The sequence below is a fragment of the Castor canadensis genome, chromosome 8 (assembly GCF_047511655.1).
Source record: "Castor canadensis chromosome 8, mCasCan1.hap1v2, whole genome shotgun sequence".
Lineage (NCBI taxonomy): Eukaryota > Metazoa > Chordata > Mammalia > Rodentia > Castoridae > Castor > Castor canadensis.
This window is the reverse complement of record NC_133393.1, coordinates 83,066,472-83,089,778: the sequence shown is the minus strand read 5'-3', so window position 1 is coordinate 83,089,778 and position 23,307 is coordinate 83,066,472. Positions and strand designations below refer to the sequence as shown.

Here is a 23,307-nt window from a genome sequence, read left to right as displayed (position 1 = left end):
CTGAATGAAGGTATAGCTCAGTGGCACAGTGCCTGCCTAGCATGTAGGAGGCCCTAGGCTCAATCCCCAGCACAGAAGAGAAAAAGAAAAAAATATATTATTATATATTATTTATAGATATGGAGGCCAAAACCAGCAGAATTAGTATATTCTATGTCTGGTTACAAGCTTTTCAGTGCTATTTGATTTTTGGGTTTTTGTTTTATAATAACTTTATTGAAATATAATTCAACATCATATAATTCACCCATTTAAAATATACAATTCATTCATTTTTAGTGTATCCACAGGACTGTGCAACCATCACCACAGTCATTTTAAGAGTATTTTCCTCATCCTAAACAGAAACTGAAAGCCCATTAGATGTCGCTCCCCATTTTCCCCTGAATCCGTCTTTTGTTTTTAGTTTTTTCATTGTGGCAGAACATGGCTAACATAACATTTACCATTTTAACCATTTTAAGTATATAGTTCATTAGCATAAAACACATTAATTCTGTTGTGTAACTATTGCCCATCTCCAAAGTTTTTCATCATCTCCTAACACAACACCGTACCCATTAAACAACTTTTCATTCTCTCATTCCCCTCAGTCCCTAGAAACCACTGTTTTGTTTTCTGACTGTATGTATTTGACTCTGGAGTATTTATCCTTTTGTGCCTGGCTTGTTTCACTTAGTATAATGCCCTCAAGGTTCATCCAATGTTGTAGCATGTATCAGAATTTTCTTCCTCTCTTAGGCTAAATATTCCACTGTATGTGTACAGCACAATTTGTCTATCCATCCACTCACCCAACAATGGACACTTAGGTTGTTTCCATCCTATCTTCTGGATACTGTGAATAACACTGCTATAAATATTAGGAAATACATTTCTGTTCAATTCCCTGCTTTCAGTTCTCTTGTGTGCATATTTCCAGAAGCTGAACTTTTTCCAAAACAGCTAGAATTCCTCTATATATTCTGGATTTTAGTCCCTTATCAGTTATGTGACTTGCAATTATTTTTTTTCATTCTGTGAGCTGGCATTTTATTGTTAATAGTGACCTTTGACGTGTAAGTTTTAATTTTGATGTCCAATTTGTCTACTTTTTTCTTTTGTTGCTTGTGCCTTTGGTGTAATGAGCCCAGTAAATTGGTGCAAAATCCAATGGCATGAAACTTTTGCCCCATGTTTTCTTCTAAGAGTTTAATAGTTTTGGCTCTTATATTTGTCTGATCCATTCTGAACTAATATTTTTATATACAGTATAAGGCAAGGGTCCAATATCTTTTGTGCATTTATGTCTAGTTTTCCCAACACCATTTGTTCAAGAGACTGTCGTTTCTTCATTGACCCTTAATGAAAATCATTTGACTGTAATATATGTGACAGATTACTTCTGGGGGTAAGTTCTCTTTTATTCTTTTGGTCTGCTATAGGTATCTTAATTTATCAGTCACACTTTATGTCCTCATTTCTCTGTTTCAATCTTTCTCACAGCCACTTTGATGACCTTGAATATACATTTTATTCTGTCTTTCATATCATTCTTTTTATGTCAGTGCCACAGTTTTGATTGCTATAGCTTTACAGTAAATTCTGAAATCAGAAAGTGTCAGTTTTCCAATTTTGTTCTTGTTTTTACCATTTCAGGATCCCTTTTATAATGGATTTTTTTATTTCTTCAAAAGTTATTGGATTTTGAGAAGAGTTACACATGCTTTGGAGGTACTGACATCTTATCTTCCAACTTATGAACATGGACTTTCCATTTATCAATGACTTCTTTAATTACTTTCAGCAATCTTTTCTAACATTCAATGTAAAAAATCTCACTCTTTGGTTAAGATAATTGCTAAGTATTTTATTCTTTTGATGCGATTACAAAAGGACTTGTTTTCTTAATTTCCTTTGTGGATTGTTCATTCTTAGTGTATAAAAAATATTTTTGATTTTTAAATAAGACCGATGTATCACACAGATCAAAGGAGACAAAATCTCTTGGCGCTGGTGGCTCACACCTGTAATCCTAGCTACTCAGAAGGTAGAGATGAGGAGGACCACAGATTGAAGCCAGACCAGAATAGTCTGGCTAATAGTTCACAAGTTTCTATCTCAAAAATACCCAACACAAAACAGGAGTGGCTCAAGTGGTTGAGTACCTGCCATGCAAGCATGAGGGTCTGAGTTCAAAACCTAGGACTATCAAAAAAACAAAAACAAAAAACCAAAGAGGCAAAATCTTGCACTTCTTCAGAGTTCAATCTTAATCAGAGAAAAATGTGTCTCACCATGTTATACTACTCAAACTATTAGGTCCTGAAATTGAAATAATAATAATAAAAAAAAACCTGACATTTTATACAGTTCAGGATATTATATTGTAGGAGTGAGGATAAACTTTCACGTATCTTCTTGACCTAAACGTTCTCACTGTAAACAGAAAAAATGATTTAGTTTAAAAGAGAATATTGTACATTATTCCACTAGTGATGTAATTTCCAAGCCTCTCCTTCACATATATTGGTTTTGCCAGATTCTCAGCATTCATAGTGAGGATTTTAACCTGGATTGGGAGGGTAGATGAGAAGAATTTAATGGATTGAGCTTTTTTCTTTTTGAGATAAGTTGTTGCTATGTTGCCCAGGCTGGTCTTGAATTTGAGATACTCTTCCTGATTTCTGGGATTATAGGCATATGCCACCAAGCCTGACTAATGGATTACTTTAAATTCTTATGTTTCCATAATTCTAAAATCATAGGAACTGAAGATGCCAGAAGAAATTTGGATGACTTAGAAAATAACAAAAGAACAAGACAACAAAAATGGCAAAATGGAAACTTATGGTTTAATAATTTATTAGAGCTACACAAAGAGACTATGCTATAAAAGTTTTAAGAATGTGCAATTTGAATGTGAAGAAACAGCCCTAAGAAAAATCTGTAACATTATTTTGGGAATTCTAATTTGTTATACAAATTCTATATTAGAACTTTGTGGCAGAAACTGAATGTGAATCTTCTTTCCCTCTATCTGTCTTACCAATCAAATCCTTATTGAATGGTTATTATATTTTCAACTGATGCCAGGCACTACTGTACCTTCAGAGAACTCACCAGTAACATGCAACACATGAGGTAGTAGGGAATACACACTGCACCTCAGATCAGGTTAGGCAGTGAGGAAGACGTCAAGAAACAAAACCATAACCCTGGATTTGAATTTTCAAGGATGAAGAGTAGGTAGAGATGATCTAGAAAGTATTTGAGTCACTATGCTAGTGTTAAGGATATAAGGATTAATCAAATTCTTGGTACATAGTTCAGAAGAGAGAAATAGCCATACAAAGATTACTTATAAAACATTGAGATTAAATGTGATAAGAAAGACATGTTATAAAAACAGAGAAGAAAAAACTCAGTGGGGAACAGAAACCCAGGATAGGTGAGCTACACAAAGTAGCTCTTATCCAAACTAAATCATGAAGGATAAGCAGATTTTCAACACATGGGCAACACAAGGAGAAAGGTAGTCCCGGTAGGGAGAAAAGTAGGATCACTGGCACAAAAGTCCAAAGGTGAGACATGAAAGAGTCTAAGATGACCAAGAATTTGCATGAGGTTTAGTTTGGCTGAAATGTAGCAAAAAGAGGGTGAAGCAGGAAAAAAAGTGAGAAAAGTAGGAAAAAACATGTTATGAAATGATCAGGAAGACATCAATATTCTCATATGGGTACTAAGGCTTGTATTTCTTTTTCTAAAAACCTTTCTTAAGTACTAAGAATTGTTCTAGTCTAGCATGCAGTAGACCCTGAGTTTTGATCCCTTAGGACCACACACACATACATGTGCGCGCGCGCGCACACACACACACACACACACACAATCCTGTTTATTTGTAAGAATATTCAAAACAATAGACTATTATCATACCAACAAGGTAAAATGGGGCAGAAGGAAGAATTAACATAGATTCAGTGCACATTTAGGAGATAGAATTAGTAGGTGAGGGGGAGGCTGGATGAGAGACTGACAGTTAGGAATGCAACATGCATCTGACAACGTCACAGATAGGAGCCTGAGAGTACTCAGCTGAAATGTAGGAAAAGTAGGCTTAAGAAAGACAAGGCAGAGAAGACATCAACAGAACATTCCATATTTGCTCTTCAAAGATTAAAGAGTTATTCTTAGTTTTTGTAGATCTACAAAATCCTGATTATTCTCTTGTTTAAGTCCATTAGAAAATAACTTCAAAAGCTCAGAGTATTACAGTTAATCCTAGCAATATTTATGACTCTGACAGACTCATTAAGATGCCATTATGATTCTACATGATTCAAATGGCCAATTCCTTGTTTCCCCCAGTAAACTTTAAGTTTCCTCTTGGTAGAACTACTTTTTACTCCCAATTTTATAGCCAGAAAGAAAATTAACTTGTTACAGAAGGTAGTTAAAAGACTACCTCTTTTGGTTGCTTCAACTTTGAGTTTTTTCATTTTTTTGGTGGGGCTGGGGCTTGAACTCAGGACTTGGTGCTTGTGAAGCAGGTGCTCTACCATTTGAACCATACCTCCAGTTCACTTTGCTCTGGTTATTTTGGAGATGGGGGTCTTGCAAACTATTTACCCGGGCTGGCCTTGAACTACAATTCTACTCATCTCAGCTTTCCAAGTAGCTAGGATTATAGGTGTAAGCCATCACTGCCTGGCTTTGTTTTGGGCTTTTAAGAGATCATGATTACCTGATTTTGGACATATTCACAAAATTGATGAGAAAAATGGCAAATAAAATAAGAGATACCTAATTTTATTACCATATATGTAAAAGTAAAATAATTTAAATTCACTTTGGTAGTTAATTTAAAAGAGACTACTCACCTGCGACCACATTCTGAGTATTTACCAATATTTTTTAATATTAAGGCAGCTGTTAATCGGATGTGTTTAGTTATTGGTCCCTCTTTTTCATCCTTAAAAAGAAAGGAGAATATAAAAAAAAAAGAATAAAGATCTAAATCACAGAAGGCTCACACCTTTACAGATAAGGCTTTTAAGGCACACTTACTGTAAAATCTCGAAAGACAAGGTTTCTTGATCCTCTTCTAAGAGCCATGAGTGCAGCACTAGGATGATTCACAATAGCCTTTTGTGCCCTAGGAGTTGAGCTTGTGCTCCCTACAACTGGCTGCCTAAATTGATCAGATAGAGATAGAGACTGTTAACATGATGCTGCATATAGACTGACAATGGTGAACACTCTGCCACGCCATAAGGGATTTACTTTGAAATCTTGGATATATGTGAATAAAAGGTCCGGCACTATCATTTATGCTCTGTGTTGGCCAAGGCAAAAGAGCTCTTAGTATCAAGGCTAAGTTTTAGGTCTTGTGTTTTCTAATCTATCAATTTTTAATTAAAAAAACTGGGGGTGGGAGGGACGACAACAGTATCTCATTATGTAGTTCAGGCAGGACTCAAACTTACAATCTTCCTGCTTCAGCTTCCTGAGTGCTAGGATAACAGGAGAATGCCACTACGCCCTGCTCACTCTTACCAGATTTAAAGCAAACAACAGACGTTTCAGTATAGTCAATCTTTAAAGTTACTATGCTGGCTGAGTAGGCAGTAAAAATAAATACAACACAGTACCAAAGTTACAGAGTTCTCACTTTCAAATGTAATGTGAAGGTACGTGTTAAGAAGGAAACAGCCTACAGTTTGAGCTGTAAATGATTTTGAAATAGCACCTACGATAAAAAGTATTTCCTAAGAATGTATTGACAAGGTTCATCCAAGAAAAGATAGTCTAATGAGTTATATTCAACACACATTTCTGACTATTACTTTCTTACATAATCTTATTTTTCATCATTAACAATTTCAATCAATCAAATATAGCTCTATTATTTTTATGAAAAATACAGAATGGAGGTACTATGAAGATACTTTTAACATAAAATCAGATTCAAACTACTGTAGATTTCTTTGGCTAAGCAAGTAACTGTATCACTATCTTCTGTGCTCTGTGAGGCAGCAGTGGAAAAAGGGCCCTGAATGATACAAGAGGAAACTGGTTCTGACACTATATGATATTCTATATTTCTTTTCATATCTGCAAAGTGAGAATCTCTCTGGTACTTTTTTATATAAATAAATTCTGAAAATTCAAAAGTATAATATGAAAACAATCTTTGTGTAAGCCAGTATGTATGTGTAAGGAAGAAATCTCTACCATTATCAAATACAAGCTTAAAAAACAAACCAAAGAGCCATACATAGTACTTCCAATTTACAAAGCATTTCTCTTAAATTATCTGCCATTCTAATGTCTACAAAGTAGAACAAAACTTAAACTATAAAGCACCTTGTGGACCACAATCCTGCCAATATGAAAAGTGATGCCTAAAGATTTAAGCAGTTTCAACAGGGCCTTACACCTGGGTAGTTGTAGAGCTAGACTAGAACCCATTTTTGGGGTTTATCAAAATGCTTTCATTGTTTCTGTGTCTTGCCTTTTTCTTACTTAGTTACCTTATTTGTTTTAGTGTGGTACTAGAGATGGAACCCAGGACCCTATACAAACCAGGCAGAACACTACCACTGAAATACATGCTCAACCCTTTGCTAATTGCTTTTTATGTACAACAGCAGATAAGCTCATTTTTTCTTACTTGGTTGAAGACTTTTGATTTCCTGCTTGTCCTGGTTCATCTTGTTTTAATCCAGCAAGCAGGGCATCCTTTGAACAGTGCTTATCCTTTTTGAAAGAAAGGAAGTAAAAGAATACACATCATGATCTTTAAGGAAACCAGATGAGTTACTAAACAGATAGTACTAAGAAAGTGTACCTGTAAGTGGGTAATAAAGGAAAACCGCTGTCGCTGAAAAGGCTCACAACCTTCCCAAAGACACTGCCCTGGATATACATCTTTTCCTCCATGTTCAGTAGCTGCATGATAGAAAACCTGTGAAGGTGTCTGAAACCACCTACAAAAAATAAAGTAGAAATGATCTGACATTTGGATATATTCTTTAAAGTAGAAAACTTGTAAATTATAGCTACTTAAGATAGCCCCTGGCCATCAAATCCTAAGAGATCTCTAATACAAGCTTTATAAAGGATTGTGTAAAATTTTGAGTGACTAATTAGTAATTAAAGCCTTCTTGTTTTGGTGGTGGCTGGGAATGAACTCAGGGTCTTGTGCATGCTAGGCAAGCACTCTACCACTGAGCTACATCTGCAGCCACTTAAAAACTTTTAATATGTTTAATATATTCTGAAATCCAGTAATGTTTCTCTTTGTTATGTTTATAAAGCAAACTAGGGCAAACTGGTCTCTGATTCATTCTCTAAAGTGAAATAAAATTTGAAAATGTCTCTGTTTCTGTTTCCAATTTGAGTCATTCAACTGTATCAGATACTTGTGGTTATTTAACTTAACATTCTGCATTACTAATTCCCTATTTCAATGAAGGTAGGCTAACAATCTCTTAAAAAGTCAATGAAATATTTTAAAATAAAACATTATCTTGTAATTGTAAGTAAGGCACAGTGGCTCACATCTGTAAACCTAGCTACTCAGGAGGTTCTTGGTTTGAGGTAAGCCTTGGTAAAAAGTTTGCGAGACCCCCATATCCACCAATGGCTATTTGCAGTGGTACACTATGTGGGGAAGCACAATGAAGATCATGGTCCAGGCCAGCTTGGGCATAAAATGATACTCTATCTCAAAAGTAACCAACACAAAAGGGGATGGGGTGTGGCTCAAGTGGTAGAGCGCCTGTCTAGCAAGCACACTGCTGAGTTCAATTCCCAATCCTCCCCCAAAAGAAACTGGTCAAGCATTTATAGTAAGTTTCATTTTACATTCACAGCATATCCAACCCAACCATTTAAATATATTTTGGCCAGTCTAGCTTTTTAGATGAGTCTGTACTTTGTATTTCTGTTCATGTTTATGAAACCAAATCCCCTATTTCCCCAACATCAACCCTATTCGCCACCAGGGCTTACTAATACAAATGCCTGAGTGTGAAAGTGGCAAAAGTCATGAAACTGAACTGGAGTCAGATACTTTTCTACTTTGTAAGCATGGGAATGAGAAACATCACTGGAACCCGGGTAGCGAAGAATTTATTAAAAGGCTTCAATAACTAACTAGTAACTTAAAGACTTCTACAATCAGTATCCATAAAGTTTATAGCAGAGCTCTTTTAGGATTTTATTTTCTTTTTATCGCCAACATATAAACATGTCTATATTTGAACCAATTTTTAATGTGTAGCATAAATCCAGTATCTCAAATGAATATTCTTTCATTAAATGATATTTTAATCAAGAAAGTAACTACTCTGGTTATATAACCCATTCATTGATTGCTGTGTTCAGTGTGAAGTTCTAATATAACTATGAATAAAGATGGTTGCAGTGATCATATGAGGGTGAAAAATAGTTTAGCTTTCCAAATTAGTTAGATGGAAGATCTGGATTTAAAAAATGTAAATATAATATTGGAGAGTCAGCTGGGTGTGGTGCCGCATGCTTGTATACAATCTCAGCCATGTGGGAGGCTGAGGCAAGAGGACTGGAAGTTCAAGACCAGCCTAAGCTCCCTACCAAGACCCTGTCACAAAAACCAAAGACAAGAATAGCTAGCTAGCTAATTAAATAAAATTAAAAAGAACAACAAAAAAGGAGAGTCAAATTAAAGAAATGCAAAGCAGACAGATTTATGGTTTATAGATTTTACCAAATGAGGTGGGGGATGAATAAGCAATGAGGTAGGATGCTCTTACTGTACAGTATCATGCCTAGAAAAAATTTTCTCACTACCACTTTTTCAGCAACCATCTAACCTGCTCCATTCCCCCACCACCAGACCATACAAGTATACTCATTTAAGGAATCTGGAAAAAAATCAAAAGGGCATCCAAATGAAAATAAAAATTCCCCGGGATCTAATTACCCAGAATACAAACGCCTTAATTTGGTATACTTTCATTAAGCTTTCACTTTCTGTGTGAATTCAAAATAAAAGCGTGATTGTTATTGATACAACTTTATGTACACCTTGTCACTCCTGATTACTATGGTACCTTAATGCAAATAGTACAAAGAGCATTAAAAAATGTTCTTCTTTAGAATATTTTATTGCCCTCTACTGAAAAACTCAATGCACAGTTATGACATATACCATATGTGTCCTCTTTGAAGTGTATAATAGGTGACAGCCATACATAACTGAGGTATTATCATCATGATCATTATTAATATTATTGGTAACAGTACTAGTAATTTTTGTCTTTTTACTTGACCATGTTGCTAATCCTTTACCCTAGAGCTTCTCCAGAACTATTCCAAAATTGTCAAGCTTTCCTCAGCAGTTTGGTCCTCCTCCAAGTTAATAACCTCCATTATAATATGACACTTATAAACACAAGCAACTTTATTGCTCCTCTTGAAAATACTCCTCATTAAGACTGCTCTAGTCTCAACTTTGGTTAAATTTTATGGAACTTCAATCTTATTTCAGACCAGTCTTCTCCTGTACAAGTGTGAATTTATAAATATCAAGAAGGTGTCCTACTTTTATGTGTCAGGGGAAAAAAAGGTTATTACAGAAAGAATTAAGTTTATTCTATTAGTGTTTCCTTCACTTTCTTCTCTGTATTAAATCTTCAGTCCTTATTTATCCTTGTTCCTTGGATTTAGTCAGAAGTAGTTACCATTTCCAGCGCTCCTCCTTCACTTACACACTGAAATCTATTGTGTTCCTTCAAAAAATATCCCCCTTTGCATCTTCTTTTTCTAATGAATCCTATACCTAACTATGAGAATATAGATGCAATTCTTCCAAGAGAATTAATGCTTTTTCTTTTGATTTTGTTATGTTCTCCATGTATATGAACCACAATTTATAAACATCTGACAAAGCAAAGCAAAATTTAATCTTGCATACATGTAGTAACTATGTCTGATTCTTTTCTCTTAATCACTAGCAATCTTTCAAAAGCACATTTATTATTTTCAATTATACAATCAATACAATGTATAATGGCTACGACCATGCTCATTATCTAGAAACTACAGCAGCCTCAGGATTCGCTTCTATTCCTTAAATCCGCTTTGACCAAACTCTCGTTTTCTCTTATCTGATTGAAAAGCTGACTCAACTGAACATGATTTAGATAAACCCAGTGACCATTATTGGTGCAACATACACTACTAATACTTATCAATTTTCTTATCATTAAACAGAATTTTTTAACAATCATAAACAAGTAAAATAAATAAAGCACAGTTTTTCTGTTGAGTTTATTCTTTAAATGCCTGCAATTTACTCAGTAGGTTACACACACACTCCGCACACACACACACACACACAATTATATTTATTATATATAAATATTATATATTTATAGTATATACTATATTTAATTATTTATTTTGGCATTACTCGGTGATCAACTTGGGCTTGTGCTTGCTAGAAAGGCACTCAACCATCTGAGCCACATCCCCAGTCCAATATATTATTGTATTTTAAAAACACCTGTTGAAACTATTCCAGGAATGGGGGGGATAAAGGAGAATGATGGAGGGTGTGTATTCAAGTATGGTATATTTGATATATTGTAAGACCTTTTGTAAAAGCCACAATATACCCCCAACTCAGGACAATAAAAAAATAAAAAATAAAAAAATTAGATCACATCCCTTTCTTGCTTAAAATACCCAAATAAAAAACAAAATTACAATTTAAAAAGAAACACCTGTGATTATAAAGCTATTTCCTTGGTTTTTAAAACAGGTATCAAAAGGGTGAAAATAGTACTTTAGTTTCTCATCTGTAGCTTTCAAGTTATTCATGTTCTTAAGCAGGTTATTTTTCTTTAATGGACAAAATATATCCCATGTCCTTAATAGCCCTCTTGATGCAAAACAAAATAGAAAAACAATAACAAAAATCCTACTTTTATTTGAATTAAAAATGCATGGGATTTCTTTTACAGGAGTAATCATATTGTACTAATATACTCATATTTTACTAAAATTTTTCAACTTTTATTTCTTAAAAAACCTAAATTATTTCATTATAGAACAATTAACTTTTACCCAAACCTTGGCATCTAATTGTTTTACATATATATTATAGCAAAAGAATTATCAAGGGCATGTATTATTTTAAAGCCATATGAGATTTGGTAACAAGTTGCTCAAAAATATTTTGGGGTAGAGAAACAGACCAACAACCTTGGCAGGAGGATTGATGAAATTTTATTATCTTCAGATGTTCAAACTATTCTTTTCTTGTATTTGTAAAAGTTAGAAACTGGAAAGTCCACAATCAATAGTGGTATTCTTGTAAACTAAATTGCTATTACAGGAATGAATTATCTGACCTCAGCTTCTGCCACGGCCCAGATTCAAAGTCATAGGTGGGAGCAAATGACTGACTGGCACAGCTGCCAAGGGCAAAGGGGAGGGAGGCAATCATTTGGTCTTGCTTTGGCCTTTGCACAGAGAAGCATTCTGCCTGGTAGTTAATATTTAAATGGTGGAAGCTGGGTATAGAACATAACTACTTGGAAGGTGGAGACAAAAGGATCTCAGCAAGGCCCGTCTGGGCAAATTAATGGAAGATTCTACCTGAAAAACAAATTAAAAGGACTGTGGGTGTGGTTCAGGTGGTAGAGTGCATGCCTAGGAAGTATGAGGTCCTGAATTCCATCCTGAGTACAACAAGGGAAAAAAAAAAGCTTCACATTGTGGGAAACATCCCAGTATAGGAAGGAGGGTCAGATGGAAGACAGCCAAAAATCAGTTGTTTTGAAGCTCTATCTCTACCTCCTTCTAATAATTACTAGAAGAAAGTGTTTCTGTTTTTGTTGTTTGATCTTCTGGCTCCAACTCCTACTGGTTTGTGAATCAATCACTTATTTATATATGAAAATATAAAAATGAACTCTCAACAACCTTGTTGAAATATGCTTTCAAAATGAATACTCTTCACCAAAGTATGAATATTGCACTGAAATAACAATTCACATTTGAAAAGAACTATTGGAAGTAAATGTGTACAATGCAGGTATTATAATAATGTTATTCTTAATAAGCTCAGAGAATAAGTGATGATGTATGTATCTGTTTTTAATGAGATAAAGCATACAAATTAGAGAAATTTTCTAGCATGGATATTCACTTCTCTCCTTCAAAGATAGCAGTATGTCATTCCACATTGTTCTTGAAGGGCTTGCAGTTGGCTCAAGTAGAGAGTACCTTGCTTAGGAAACGTGAGGCCTTGAGTTGAAACCCCAGCGCAAAAAAACCACCACCACAAAAAAAAAAACAACCAAAAAACCATCACACATTGTTCTTGAAAAGCTGCACGCAGCATGAAATACCTCCCTATCTGAACTTCTCTTTACTTAATACATATGTGTATCTGGCATGTTTGCATACATCATCTTACTTGGCTTTCACAAGCATTATTTAAAGGCGGCAAAATTATCTCCATTTTACCACAAGGAAACATGCCAGAACCACACAACTAGGTGGCAGAGCTGGGATTTGAAACCAGGTATGCCTAACATCAAAGACTTGACTTTTCCCACCATACCTCATTATAATTTATTTGGATAATATGCATAAATTTCTTAGTAGGTAGAAACTGAGGTTTACTTTTAGACACAGCATCTGTGATACTATAAAGTTTTTGTGTGTGGGACTGGGGTTTGAACTCAAGGGCTTCATGTTTGCAAAGCAGATGCTGTACTGGAGCTACGCCTCCAGTCCACTTTGCTCTGGTTATTTCTTTTGGAGAGGGGGTCTCAGAAACTATTTGCCTGGGCTGGCCTCAAATGCCATCCAGGAGCCTCCCAAGTAGCTAGAATACAGAAGTGAGTTACTGGCACACAGCGATACTAAAACCTCTTAATGCTGGCAAATTGTGAAAACATACTAGGCTTAAGAGATGAGCACTGGTACATAATTCTCTATTCTATGCACAATTTGCCAAGGAAACTATAGACTAGTAAACTACAGACTAAATTCTCACTCTAGGAAATTCTTCTCTCAAATAATTTATGTATTTGGCCCTGAAAAGGACCTCAATACAATTTGGTAAATTCACCCTTGTATATAACCTTTTGGTATTTGGTAACATCTTAAAGTAATCGGACTCTTTGGTACTGATTGAAAGAGTGGAGCAAGGACAAAAGAAAAAAAAAATAAAAACAAACAACAAAACCCCTGCTACTACCTATAATAGAACTTGGGGCTTTTCCTAGTAATATTCTACTTATGTCAGACCAATTTTGAAGGTCAAAGAAACACATACTTCTTAAACAAAGGCTACCAAAAAGTATTATCTGAAACTAATCTCACATTAGTTTTAACTGGTAATATCAGCAAAATATTCAGATTCTATAGTTTCTGTAAAAAACTTTCTATAAACTTAGAAACAGCAAGATAATGGACAACGGAAAATAAGAGATACCAACAAGCTAGTAGTAGCTCAGAACTACTTACTTCAGAGTGCAGTCAATCATCATTCATTTAACGCACTCAGGAAGTGTTAATTACAAGGGTTGTATTTGTCGGGCACTGTGCAAATCTGGAAGTTTTCAGGGACCAAAGCATGGCCCTCTTGACTATGCTGGTCATCTGGTTTTATGAGGCTATAAAACTAATTTTTATACTATTCTCCTATAGACATGTAATCCAAAGTGCTGATCAATCTAATTACTGGTTAAGTTCAACCTAAACTGACAACTTACCTGGAATTAAGCATTCCTTGCTAAAGGAATAGTATCAGGAATTAAAAATTTCCAATTTGGATATTTTACTGTATCAAATATTTTCAAGTCACCAAGGTAGCAGTTTTGTAACACTCAATGTGTCTTTAGATACTTCTTTACATTAAAATAAAAGGCATAAAACGGTCATTTATTTTTAGCAAATATTTTATTTTTGATATTTTTAAACTGACTACATTTTGTTTGAAATATTAGTAGAGGAAATTAAAAATTTTCTAGGAATTTTGGATGCTAAACTTTTAATGAGAATACAAATTCTAGCTACCTCTAAGTTTTTAAATTATGTGCAAAATATATTAAAAGTCGATGTTTGTTACAGATGTAATGTATAAGGTTCAATAGGAACCCGGTGGTTTGAACCTCAGCATCATTTCAGTAGATTCCTGGGTGGTCAGACACTATCAGTTTTTCTAGTACCAAAGTAAAAGACGCTGGTACACAGGCACAGCTTTCACACTGGAAATGAGTACTGAGAATAAATCTGAGATCCTCCACATTCTTGGCTTGACCTTTAATGATGTAATTCTTACTGTTAACACAATATACACTGCTTTTCTCAAAGGGAAATAATTTTCACCTATAGCAGTTATTAACTGGAAATCTATGATCAGCACCATATTTTAGAAAATTGGTCTTCAAATGTTTTCTATATCAACAGAACACTCTTTTCAAACAAAGTATTATTTAAAACCATGACACATAAACAGTAGAGATTCAACAGTCAAACGCAAGTTGTGCCACTTTTAAATTTTCTTAAAAAATACATAATTTACATATTTTAATTACAAGTTAGTAACTGATGTTATGCTTAATGATAATACAAATAAGGATAAAGGATGAGAATTTCTAGTTTCCTCTTAACATACAAAGAGGTTGGAAGTCATCACTTCCATCCTCATAATAAGAAACAACCTAAACAAACTGAGTATTAAGAACCCTTCCTAGATATATCAAGAGAACTGAAGCCACCAGGCAAACTGCCACCTCAAAAGCCTGAAAGACATTTGCTTGTTTTTGCAAGACGGGTTTAAACTCAGGGCTTCAATGCTTGCAAAGCAGGATTTCTACACTTGAGCCATGCCGCTAGTCCTTAAGAGAAATCTGAACACAGAGAATCATACACTGCTGAAGGCAAAGTACCATGAAATAAAAAAATTTCCAATCAACAGACTTTACTCAATATTTGACCCAGCAAGTCATAGAAATATTAAACACTGAATATTAAATATTGAACACTAGTGGAAGCCTAGAATGACCACAATGAGAGTTAAAACTACTGGTGACCAGTGTCTAGAGAGAACCACACTTCTGGGAGTTTTACCATCAGAATCTCCACAAAGTTCTCTGAGTGAAGACAGCAGAAAAATTGCTTCTAGGAATGGAAGGGGGAATTAACCACTCAAAAAATATGCACAGAGTATTCTTTTCTCCTTGATATAGGCCTGCTCTCAAGGAAATCTACCTTACCAGAGCCTTAACTGACCTAGGGGAAGCTCAATTAGAAAACTTGAGGCACCCTACTCCCTTTTTTAGCGAGGCTGGGGATTGAACCCAGGACCTTGTGCATGCGAGGCAAGTGCTCTACCTCTGAGTTACACTCCCAGTCCCCTACTCTAGACTTGTCATCTCAATAGCAGAAGAAAAATAAAGGTAAAAAACTCCTCTCAAAGTCATAGTCATTAAATGAAGGCCTTTTTAAAAGTGAGAATCTTGAGATTGTGGAATATGTTACCTTCACATTACCTTTCTACATTAATAGGGTTCCAACATGGTAACTGTGTTTAGAATTGAAAGACTTACAAGATACAGACTACACTTCAAAGTTAGTAAGGAAACACAAAGAAATTAAAGCCTCTGACATCTGCAGGTACAGCAAACATTAAATACCACCTAACTCCTAGACAGAGATAAACATAAAACTTCAGAATAAAAGGTCTATTTTACCTCAGTTTTTTTAAAATTTTAATTTTTGGTAGGATGGGGTTTGAACTCAGGGTTTTGTGCTTACAAAGTAGGTGTTCCATTACTTGAGCCATCCCTCCAATCCTTTACTTAAGTTCTTATTAACTGAGACACTATGGCTGACTTTCAACAAAAACCTACAAATCCTACAAAATGTAATAAACCAACCCTATATACACAGACAGTCAGAACACCCAAAGCAAGTCATAAGAAATGGACTCAGGTAGGTGGATGCAGTGATGTGTGGCTGTAGTCCCAGGCACTTAGGAGACTAAGATGGAAGGCTAGCTTGAGCTCAGGAGTTCAAGACTAGCCTGGACAATACAGCAAGACCTAATCTCAAAAACAACAAATTTATACAAATTTTATACAATTGTGTAGTATTAAAAAAAAATCAGACTTAGATATGACATAGGTTTAAAATGATCAAATTGGAATTTAAAAATAATTACAATTAATATGAAGAGACTCAAATGGGAAAAGTGGACAACATGCAAGAACAAATGGATAATGTAAGCAAAGAGACAGAGATGCTAAGAATCAAAAGAAAATACTCAGAAAAAATTATAACAGAAATAAACACTGCATTTGATGGGATCGTCAGAGGAGACAGAGCACAGACAAGGAAAGAATGAGCTGTGAGATACGTCAACAGAAACTTCCCAAACTAAAAAGCAAGAGAGATGGAAGATTCTTGTCCCAAGAATCATGGGGCAATTACAAAACATGCAAATATGTGTAATGGGAATAGCAAAAAGAAAAGAAAGAAATTAACAGAGTATTTGAAGAACAGGTGAGAATTTTCTTAGCAAGTATGACCCTGAGCTCAAACCGCAGTACTGCTCCACCCTGTCCCCCAAACCTAACCAGAACAACAAAAGAACAAAACAAGAACGGACTTAAATATTTAATGTATTGCTGGGCACCACCGCACCTGTCATCCCAGCTGTGAAGCATAAATAGGAGGCTAATGGTTCAGGCTGTCAGGGGAATAAAGTGAGAATTTATCTCAAAAATAACCAGTGCAAATGAAGGGCAGGAGGGAAAAATGAATCTTTTCTGTAGGTGAGTACCAAGGGGAGAGAGGTGGACACAAGGAAATGGGGAATAAGGATGTATACAGTGTACGTATTTTGTTTCCATGTATGAAAATAGAAGAATGAAACCTGCTGAAATTATTCTAAGAAGGAGGAAGGGGAGAAGAGGGAGAACGATGGAGGGGGTAAATCCAACTAAGATATGTTTTAAATACATATGTCAATATCACAATGTATCCCTCCGTATAACTATTATATGCCAATAAAATCATTAAAAAAATAACCAATGCAAAAATGGCTGGTGGAGTGTAGTAGCAAGTGGTAAAGCACCTGCTTAGCAAATATGAGGTTCAGAATTCAATCCCTAGTACCACCACCAAAAAAAAAAAGTTTAAAATGTTGATAAAAAATATCCAACAACCTACATTTTCATATTCAGCAACATTATACCTCAAAAGTAAAGGAGAAATACTTTCTTAGACAAAAACTAAAGGCATTTGCACCAGTTGTACCCTTCTAATAAGAGAAGTTAAAAGGGAGGCTTGTAATTCCAACTCTAGAGAGACTGAGGTAGGAGGATATTGAGTATAAGATCAGCCTGGGCTACAGAACAAGTTCAAGTCCAGCCTGAGCTGTAGAGCAAGACCCTGAATCAATAATTAGTAAATAAATAAATATATGTGTGTGCATGCATGTATGTTAAAAAAGGGAATGTGTTCTTTAGGACTGAGGTATAGCTCAGTGGTAAAATGTCTCATATACCAGAGTCCTAAGTTTGAGAGAGAGAGAGAGAGAGAGAGACAGAGAGAGAGAGAGAGACAGAGAGACAGAGAGAGAGAATCTGAGGGAGGGAGGGAATAAGGAAAGGAAGGAGGGAGGGAGGGAATGAGGGAGGGAAAAGAAGAGAGAAAATAAAGGAGTTCTTCAACGAGAAAGAAAATATAAGAGGTCAAAAACCTGGATCTACCTAAAGAGTATTAGAGAAGGTATCAATGGAAGTAAAAATATCTTATATGTAGTTTTTCTTATACTCTCCTCCTTAACTGATCTAATAGATAAGTGTTTTTTCAAACTAATGATAGCAACAGTGCATTTGGTGATTATAGCTTATGAAACCATATGAAGGACACTAAAGAAGTGACAATGCTCTGTTACAAGGTATCTACAGTGTCGGTGAAACAACATATTGCTGTTTGGAAGAGATCTTTTATTAGCTATAAATGCTTATTGCAAACTCTAGGAAAACCACAAATTTTAATGTATGCTAAAAGTGAGGAAAGACAGACAAAGCAGGAAAAACTGGCAAGTGACAACATAAGTGCCTTTACAAATATGGTAGATATTAATGCTATCCTCTATCAATATTCACTTTAAATGTGATTGGTCTAAATACACAAATTAAAAGAATGGAAGAGTAAGTAAAAAATAAGACACAACTGTGTGTGGTTAAATATAAAGACATAGGCAGATTAAAAGATGAAGAGATAGTAGTTTAGTTCAGTGACAGAGCAGATGCTTAGCATGTGCAAAGTCCTGTGGTCGATCCTTAGGGCTACAAAAATAAACAGTAAGAGGATGAAGAAAGATAAACTATGCTAACTCTGAAAAAATAAATAAATCACTAAGAAATGACAAATAGGTCAACACTACTGATTCCATAGACAGCAAAAGTAAAATAAGGGACTGGTGGAGTGGCTCAACTGGTAGAGTGCCTACCTAGGCAAGTGTGACACCCCGAGTTCAAACCCCAATACCACCAAATAAATAAATAAAAACAGAATTTAAATGTGATCCAACCATAACATTTAAAAGAAAAAAAAGTAAAATAAGGGAGTATTATGAACATCCCTATGCTCACAAATTGATAACTAGTTATTTATCTCTGATAGACCGAATCTGCCAAAACTCACACAAAGAGAAACAGATAATCTGAATAAGCATATAACTACTATATAAATTGAATCAATAATCTTCAAAACAGAAGGCACTAGGACCAGATGTTTTCACTGGTGAATTCTACCAGACACTTAAGGAAGAAAGGATACCAGTCTCTATAATCCCTACTAAATAATAGAAGCAGAAGGAATACTTTCTAACTGATGCTATGAGGACAGCATTTCCTTACTGCCAAAACCAGACAAAGACATTTCAAGAAAATTATAATTCAGTATCTGTCATCAGCACAGATCTGAACATTTTCAACAAAAATATCAGTATATCATATCAAACAATATATGGAAATAGCTATATACTACAATGAAATGGAATTTATTCCAGGTACACAAGGCTGGGTCAATAGTCAAAAATGAATTGATGTGATTCATCACTTCACTAAAAAAGGGAAAAGAAAAATTATATAATCCTATCAACAGATGCAGAAAAGCATTTGACAAAATCCAAAATCCATTCACAATAAAAAGTTCTCAGTATACAAACTCAAATTAAAAATGAGCTAGAGAGCTGAATAAATACCCAATCAAAGAAGGTATACAGATGGTAAATAAGCAAATGACAAGATATGCAATATCATATGTCATTTGAGAATTCCAAATTAAAACAACAGAGATACCAACATACAAGACTGGCTTAACTCCAAAACAATGATACCATCAAACATTGGGTGAGGATGTGATGAAATATGAGTTCTGACTCATTGCTAGGTGGAATGCAAAATGGTACAATGACTATGGAAGACAGTTTAATAGTCTGTTATAAGCATGCTTACCATATCTTCCTTTTTTTCTTCTTTTTTCGCAGTATTGGGGTTTGAACTCAGGGCCTTGTGCTTGCCAAGCAGGTGCTCTACCACTTGAGTGATGGCTCCAGTCCTTTTTGCTTGTTATTTTTTTGATAGGGTCTCATCTCTTTTGCCCAGGCTGGCCTGGACTGCAATCCTGCTACCTATGCCTCTTGGGTAACTGGGATCAGCATACACCACCACACTTGGCTTACTGGTTGAGATTGGAGACTCACTAACTTTATTATTATTATTTTGCCCAGGCTAGCCTGGAACTGTAATCCTCCTGATCTCCACCTCCTGATAGCTAAGGATTAGTCAGATGTTAAGGGCATCTGGAAGTCCTATTGGAAGTACGACCTTTGGGAGGTGACTAGGTAATTATTAACCCTAGAATGAGTTATTCCAAGAGTGGCTTTTGTTATAAGTGAATTGTCTAGCTAGCTTACTGTGTCTCATAATGTGATGTCCTGTGCCACTTTGGGACTCAGCAGAGTCCTCACCAACAAGAAGGTTCTCAACAGATGTGACCCTGTGAACTTGGACTTTCTAGCCTCCAGAACTGTAAGAAGTACATTTCTTTATAAATTACACAGTCTGTTGTATCCAATTACAGCAACAGAAAATGGATCAAGACACCAACTTAAGGGGTGGCGAAGTGATTCAAGTGGTAGAACACATGCCTCACAAGTGTAAAGCCTCAAGTACTACCAAAAAAAAAAAAAAAAGATACCAACTTAAAAGCAAAACAATGGGTATCTCTGTACCCAGACTAACTCCCATTGTTTATTAAAAGATACCAGAGGTCCTTGGAAAAACAGTTGATTTCAGATGTGGTGTACGAAATGTACAGTATAAATCTAGACTATCTCGTGTAATGGAAAGCAAAGAAGTGATCACATACTTAAATTAGTATCATAAATGAAGGACTTGAAAACTGGCTTGAATAGGCCTTTAGTGGTCTACATAAAATCAAGGCTGAATTTGATCAAATATCTAAACCAAACTACTAATGTACAGAAAATACAGGGCCACAGTAACATGCTAAATAGTATCAGCAAAAATTCATATTGTGGGCTCTGGGTGTGGCTCAAGTGACTATCTCTCAAGCATAAGACCCTGAGTTCAAACCCAATACTAAAAAAGAAAAAATTGTAGTGTGAAATAGGACAAATTATCTGGTATTGCTAACAAAAAAATAGTAGGGATTAAAAGGTACTAATTAAAAGGGACTTAAGACTTATCAACTAGGGGCCATGTCTGAACTGCGGATTTCAATTCAAGTTCCACATTAACCAGATAGTTGAAGAATTCCTAATACCGAATGAAATGAATTAGTATTGCTTTGTCACAGTCATGTGGTGGTGGTTACATTTAAAGAGTAGGGCCCCTGCGTTTTTAGATTTACATGCTTAAAGATTAAAAAAGTACGTTACTAATATATGATGGTGTAAGAGGGAGTAACTCAGTGAAAAGAAACCAAATCATACAGAGATGAATTATGACTACGGAAAGAGGATATAAAGAGTGTGTCTATCATACAGTTTAAATGTATTCTCCAAGTCACTTTCAACTCCATAAAAGAACAGACAGATATTTTGATATTAAATAGAAGGCATTTTACAATAATCTTTATCAATAAAGTAAATTTAGCTCTAAATCTGATGGAAAAAGAGAAAGTTCTCTACTATATTTTTAACATGATATTATTAAAGAAATTTGAACTTAGTGGACAACAGCTATGACATATTTTTCCACTTGAAATTGAAATTCACTATGAAAAATTAAAGCTATTATTCTTTTATGGTACTATGCTCTTGACATCATGAACTTAGTTTACTAGTGCATACTAGATCCTTTTTAACTCTTGGGCTTGCACTTTTCACTCTGACTAGTTATTTTTCCATGGCAGACTCTTTCCATCCTTCAAACTCAACTCAAATATAATGCCTTCAGTGAAACTTTCCCAATAATCCCACAGTTACATGAACCGTGTACTATGCTGCCAACAGCACTATCAAACTATCTTCTCATATACTATATATACTTCGTTTGTGTGTCTGTATCTCTAATAGTTGGGTGTAATCTTTGTATTTGTAGTTCCTAGCATATTACACCTACTAGAAACTGCTTAATAAATAGTTGCGATTCAGAATGAAAGTACTAGCAAGATTTAAAACTATGGCTTGAAAAAAATGACAAGATCTAAGAAGCCTCGTTGAATCTTTCTTAGAAAAGGTACACCATTAAATTAGGTAACAATGATCCTACTAATAAGGTGCATATCTTATTAGTATGTAGGTACATACTCTGCAAAAAATTTTTCTATTGACACACTCAAAAAATAAAAACCACATCTAAAAGCTGTTACTCTCTTAATCCAAACTCTTAAAAACATCAATAAATAGCTTTAGCATACTACCTCTTATGTCAGCTACTATTTGCCAATGGAAAACAAAAAAATCTGAAAAGAAATGCAAAGAGTAAAGTTGACACCAGTGAAGAAAGTTTCCGATTAAGTTATTTTTACCACATACATTAAAAATAAAGAAAGAAAGAAGGGCTGGGGGTGTAGCTCAGAGGTGGAGCACTTGCTTAGTAAGTACAAGGCCATGAATTACATACACATACACACACATGACAATCTAAAGAACTTCTCTGACAAATAGATTTTATCCTATAATCAAGTATACATACATATATTATATACATATATAACTAGAAATAATACTTACCCTGCTAACACGATGGACTCTGTATTTTATTCATTTTTCATTGAAAAGGAAAACAAAAATTCACAGTCAAGATGCACTAAAATGATTTCATGTCCTCTTAAATGGATTGAAATTTAAAGTTTGATAATCAATGTCCTTAGAAATTCTGTGCACTATTAATCTTTAGGCTACAAAGATAGTTCACTCCTACCACAAACCTATATATGAAGTTTGCAATGAAATACAATTATCTGTATTAAAAATTATGAATAGTTGATATAAATTTTAAGAGATGCAGAAAGGGAATCTTTGATATCTAAGAAATAAAGAATATTCTAGTAAGACTGTCTTAGTCTTAGATCTCTAAAAACAAATGACTCAAGGTGAAGGGTCTTGGCTGACTACTAATGCTAAAATAAGAAAAAAAAGTTTAACCACATTCTTCCCAAATTTTTCTTCAAGTCTAACAGTGCTTTGTTTAAGAAGGTCAGTTCTAGTGCTTGCCTAGCATGCACAAGGCCCTGTTTTTTTTGAACCCTAGCATCCAAAATAAAAGAGTTCATTCAGTTCTATTTGCTGTTCATCTTAAGTTATTAAGTTAGGGGATGGTGTGACTTTAAAGATAATTTTCATGGATTAAATACTCAAAACTAAAATTTAAGACAAGTCATCAACTCTCTAGCAGATTACTTTTGTAGTAAAAATGATAGCAAGGTTTATTAGAAAAGGAATTTAGCATAATAGAATAAAAGTAGGCAGAATGGGGGAAAAAGAGAGAAACATTTCTTGCTTTCCACACAGGAAATGAGAGTGAAGATTAACAGATTATTTCTAAGCTTCTACTATACAAATATTCCATAGTTGCCAGTAAGCAAATCATTTTTTAAAAAATCTACTTCTTTTTCATAGCCAAATATATAATCAAATCCTTAAATGATTTTATTAAAAATGCTTAACCACATTACCTAACAACCTAGCATTAAGCAATGAAGTTTTTTCCATCATTTATGTAGATTTCTTAACTTTGAGTGCCACTGGATCCACACAGAACAATTTTG

The 23,307-nt window shown here is 34.8% G+C and overlaps 1 protein-coding gene across 2 annotated transcripts in view; it reads right to left on the bottom strand.

The window, feature by feature from the left end:
- The window catches only part of Arid2 (AT-rich interaction domain 2), a 146,155-nt gene that overhangs the window by 9,340 nt on the left and 113,508 nt on the right, over positions 1-23,307 (bottom strand). For both annotated transcript variants that reach the window (XM_020180477.2, XM_074083213.1), the window contains exons 17-20: positions 6,833-6,971; positions 6,656-6,741; positions 5,050-5,173; positions 4,863-4,954 (exon numbers count right to left, since the gene is read on the bottom strand). In XM_020180477.2, the coding sequence (XP_020036066.1) occupies positions 4,863-4,954; positions 5,050-5,173; positions 6,656-6,741; positions 6,833-6,971 (441 nt within the window). The remainder of the gene's footprint in view (positions 1-4,862; positions 4,955-5,049; positions 5,174-6,655; positions 6,742-6,832; positions 6,972-23,307) is intronic.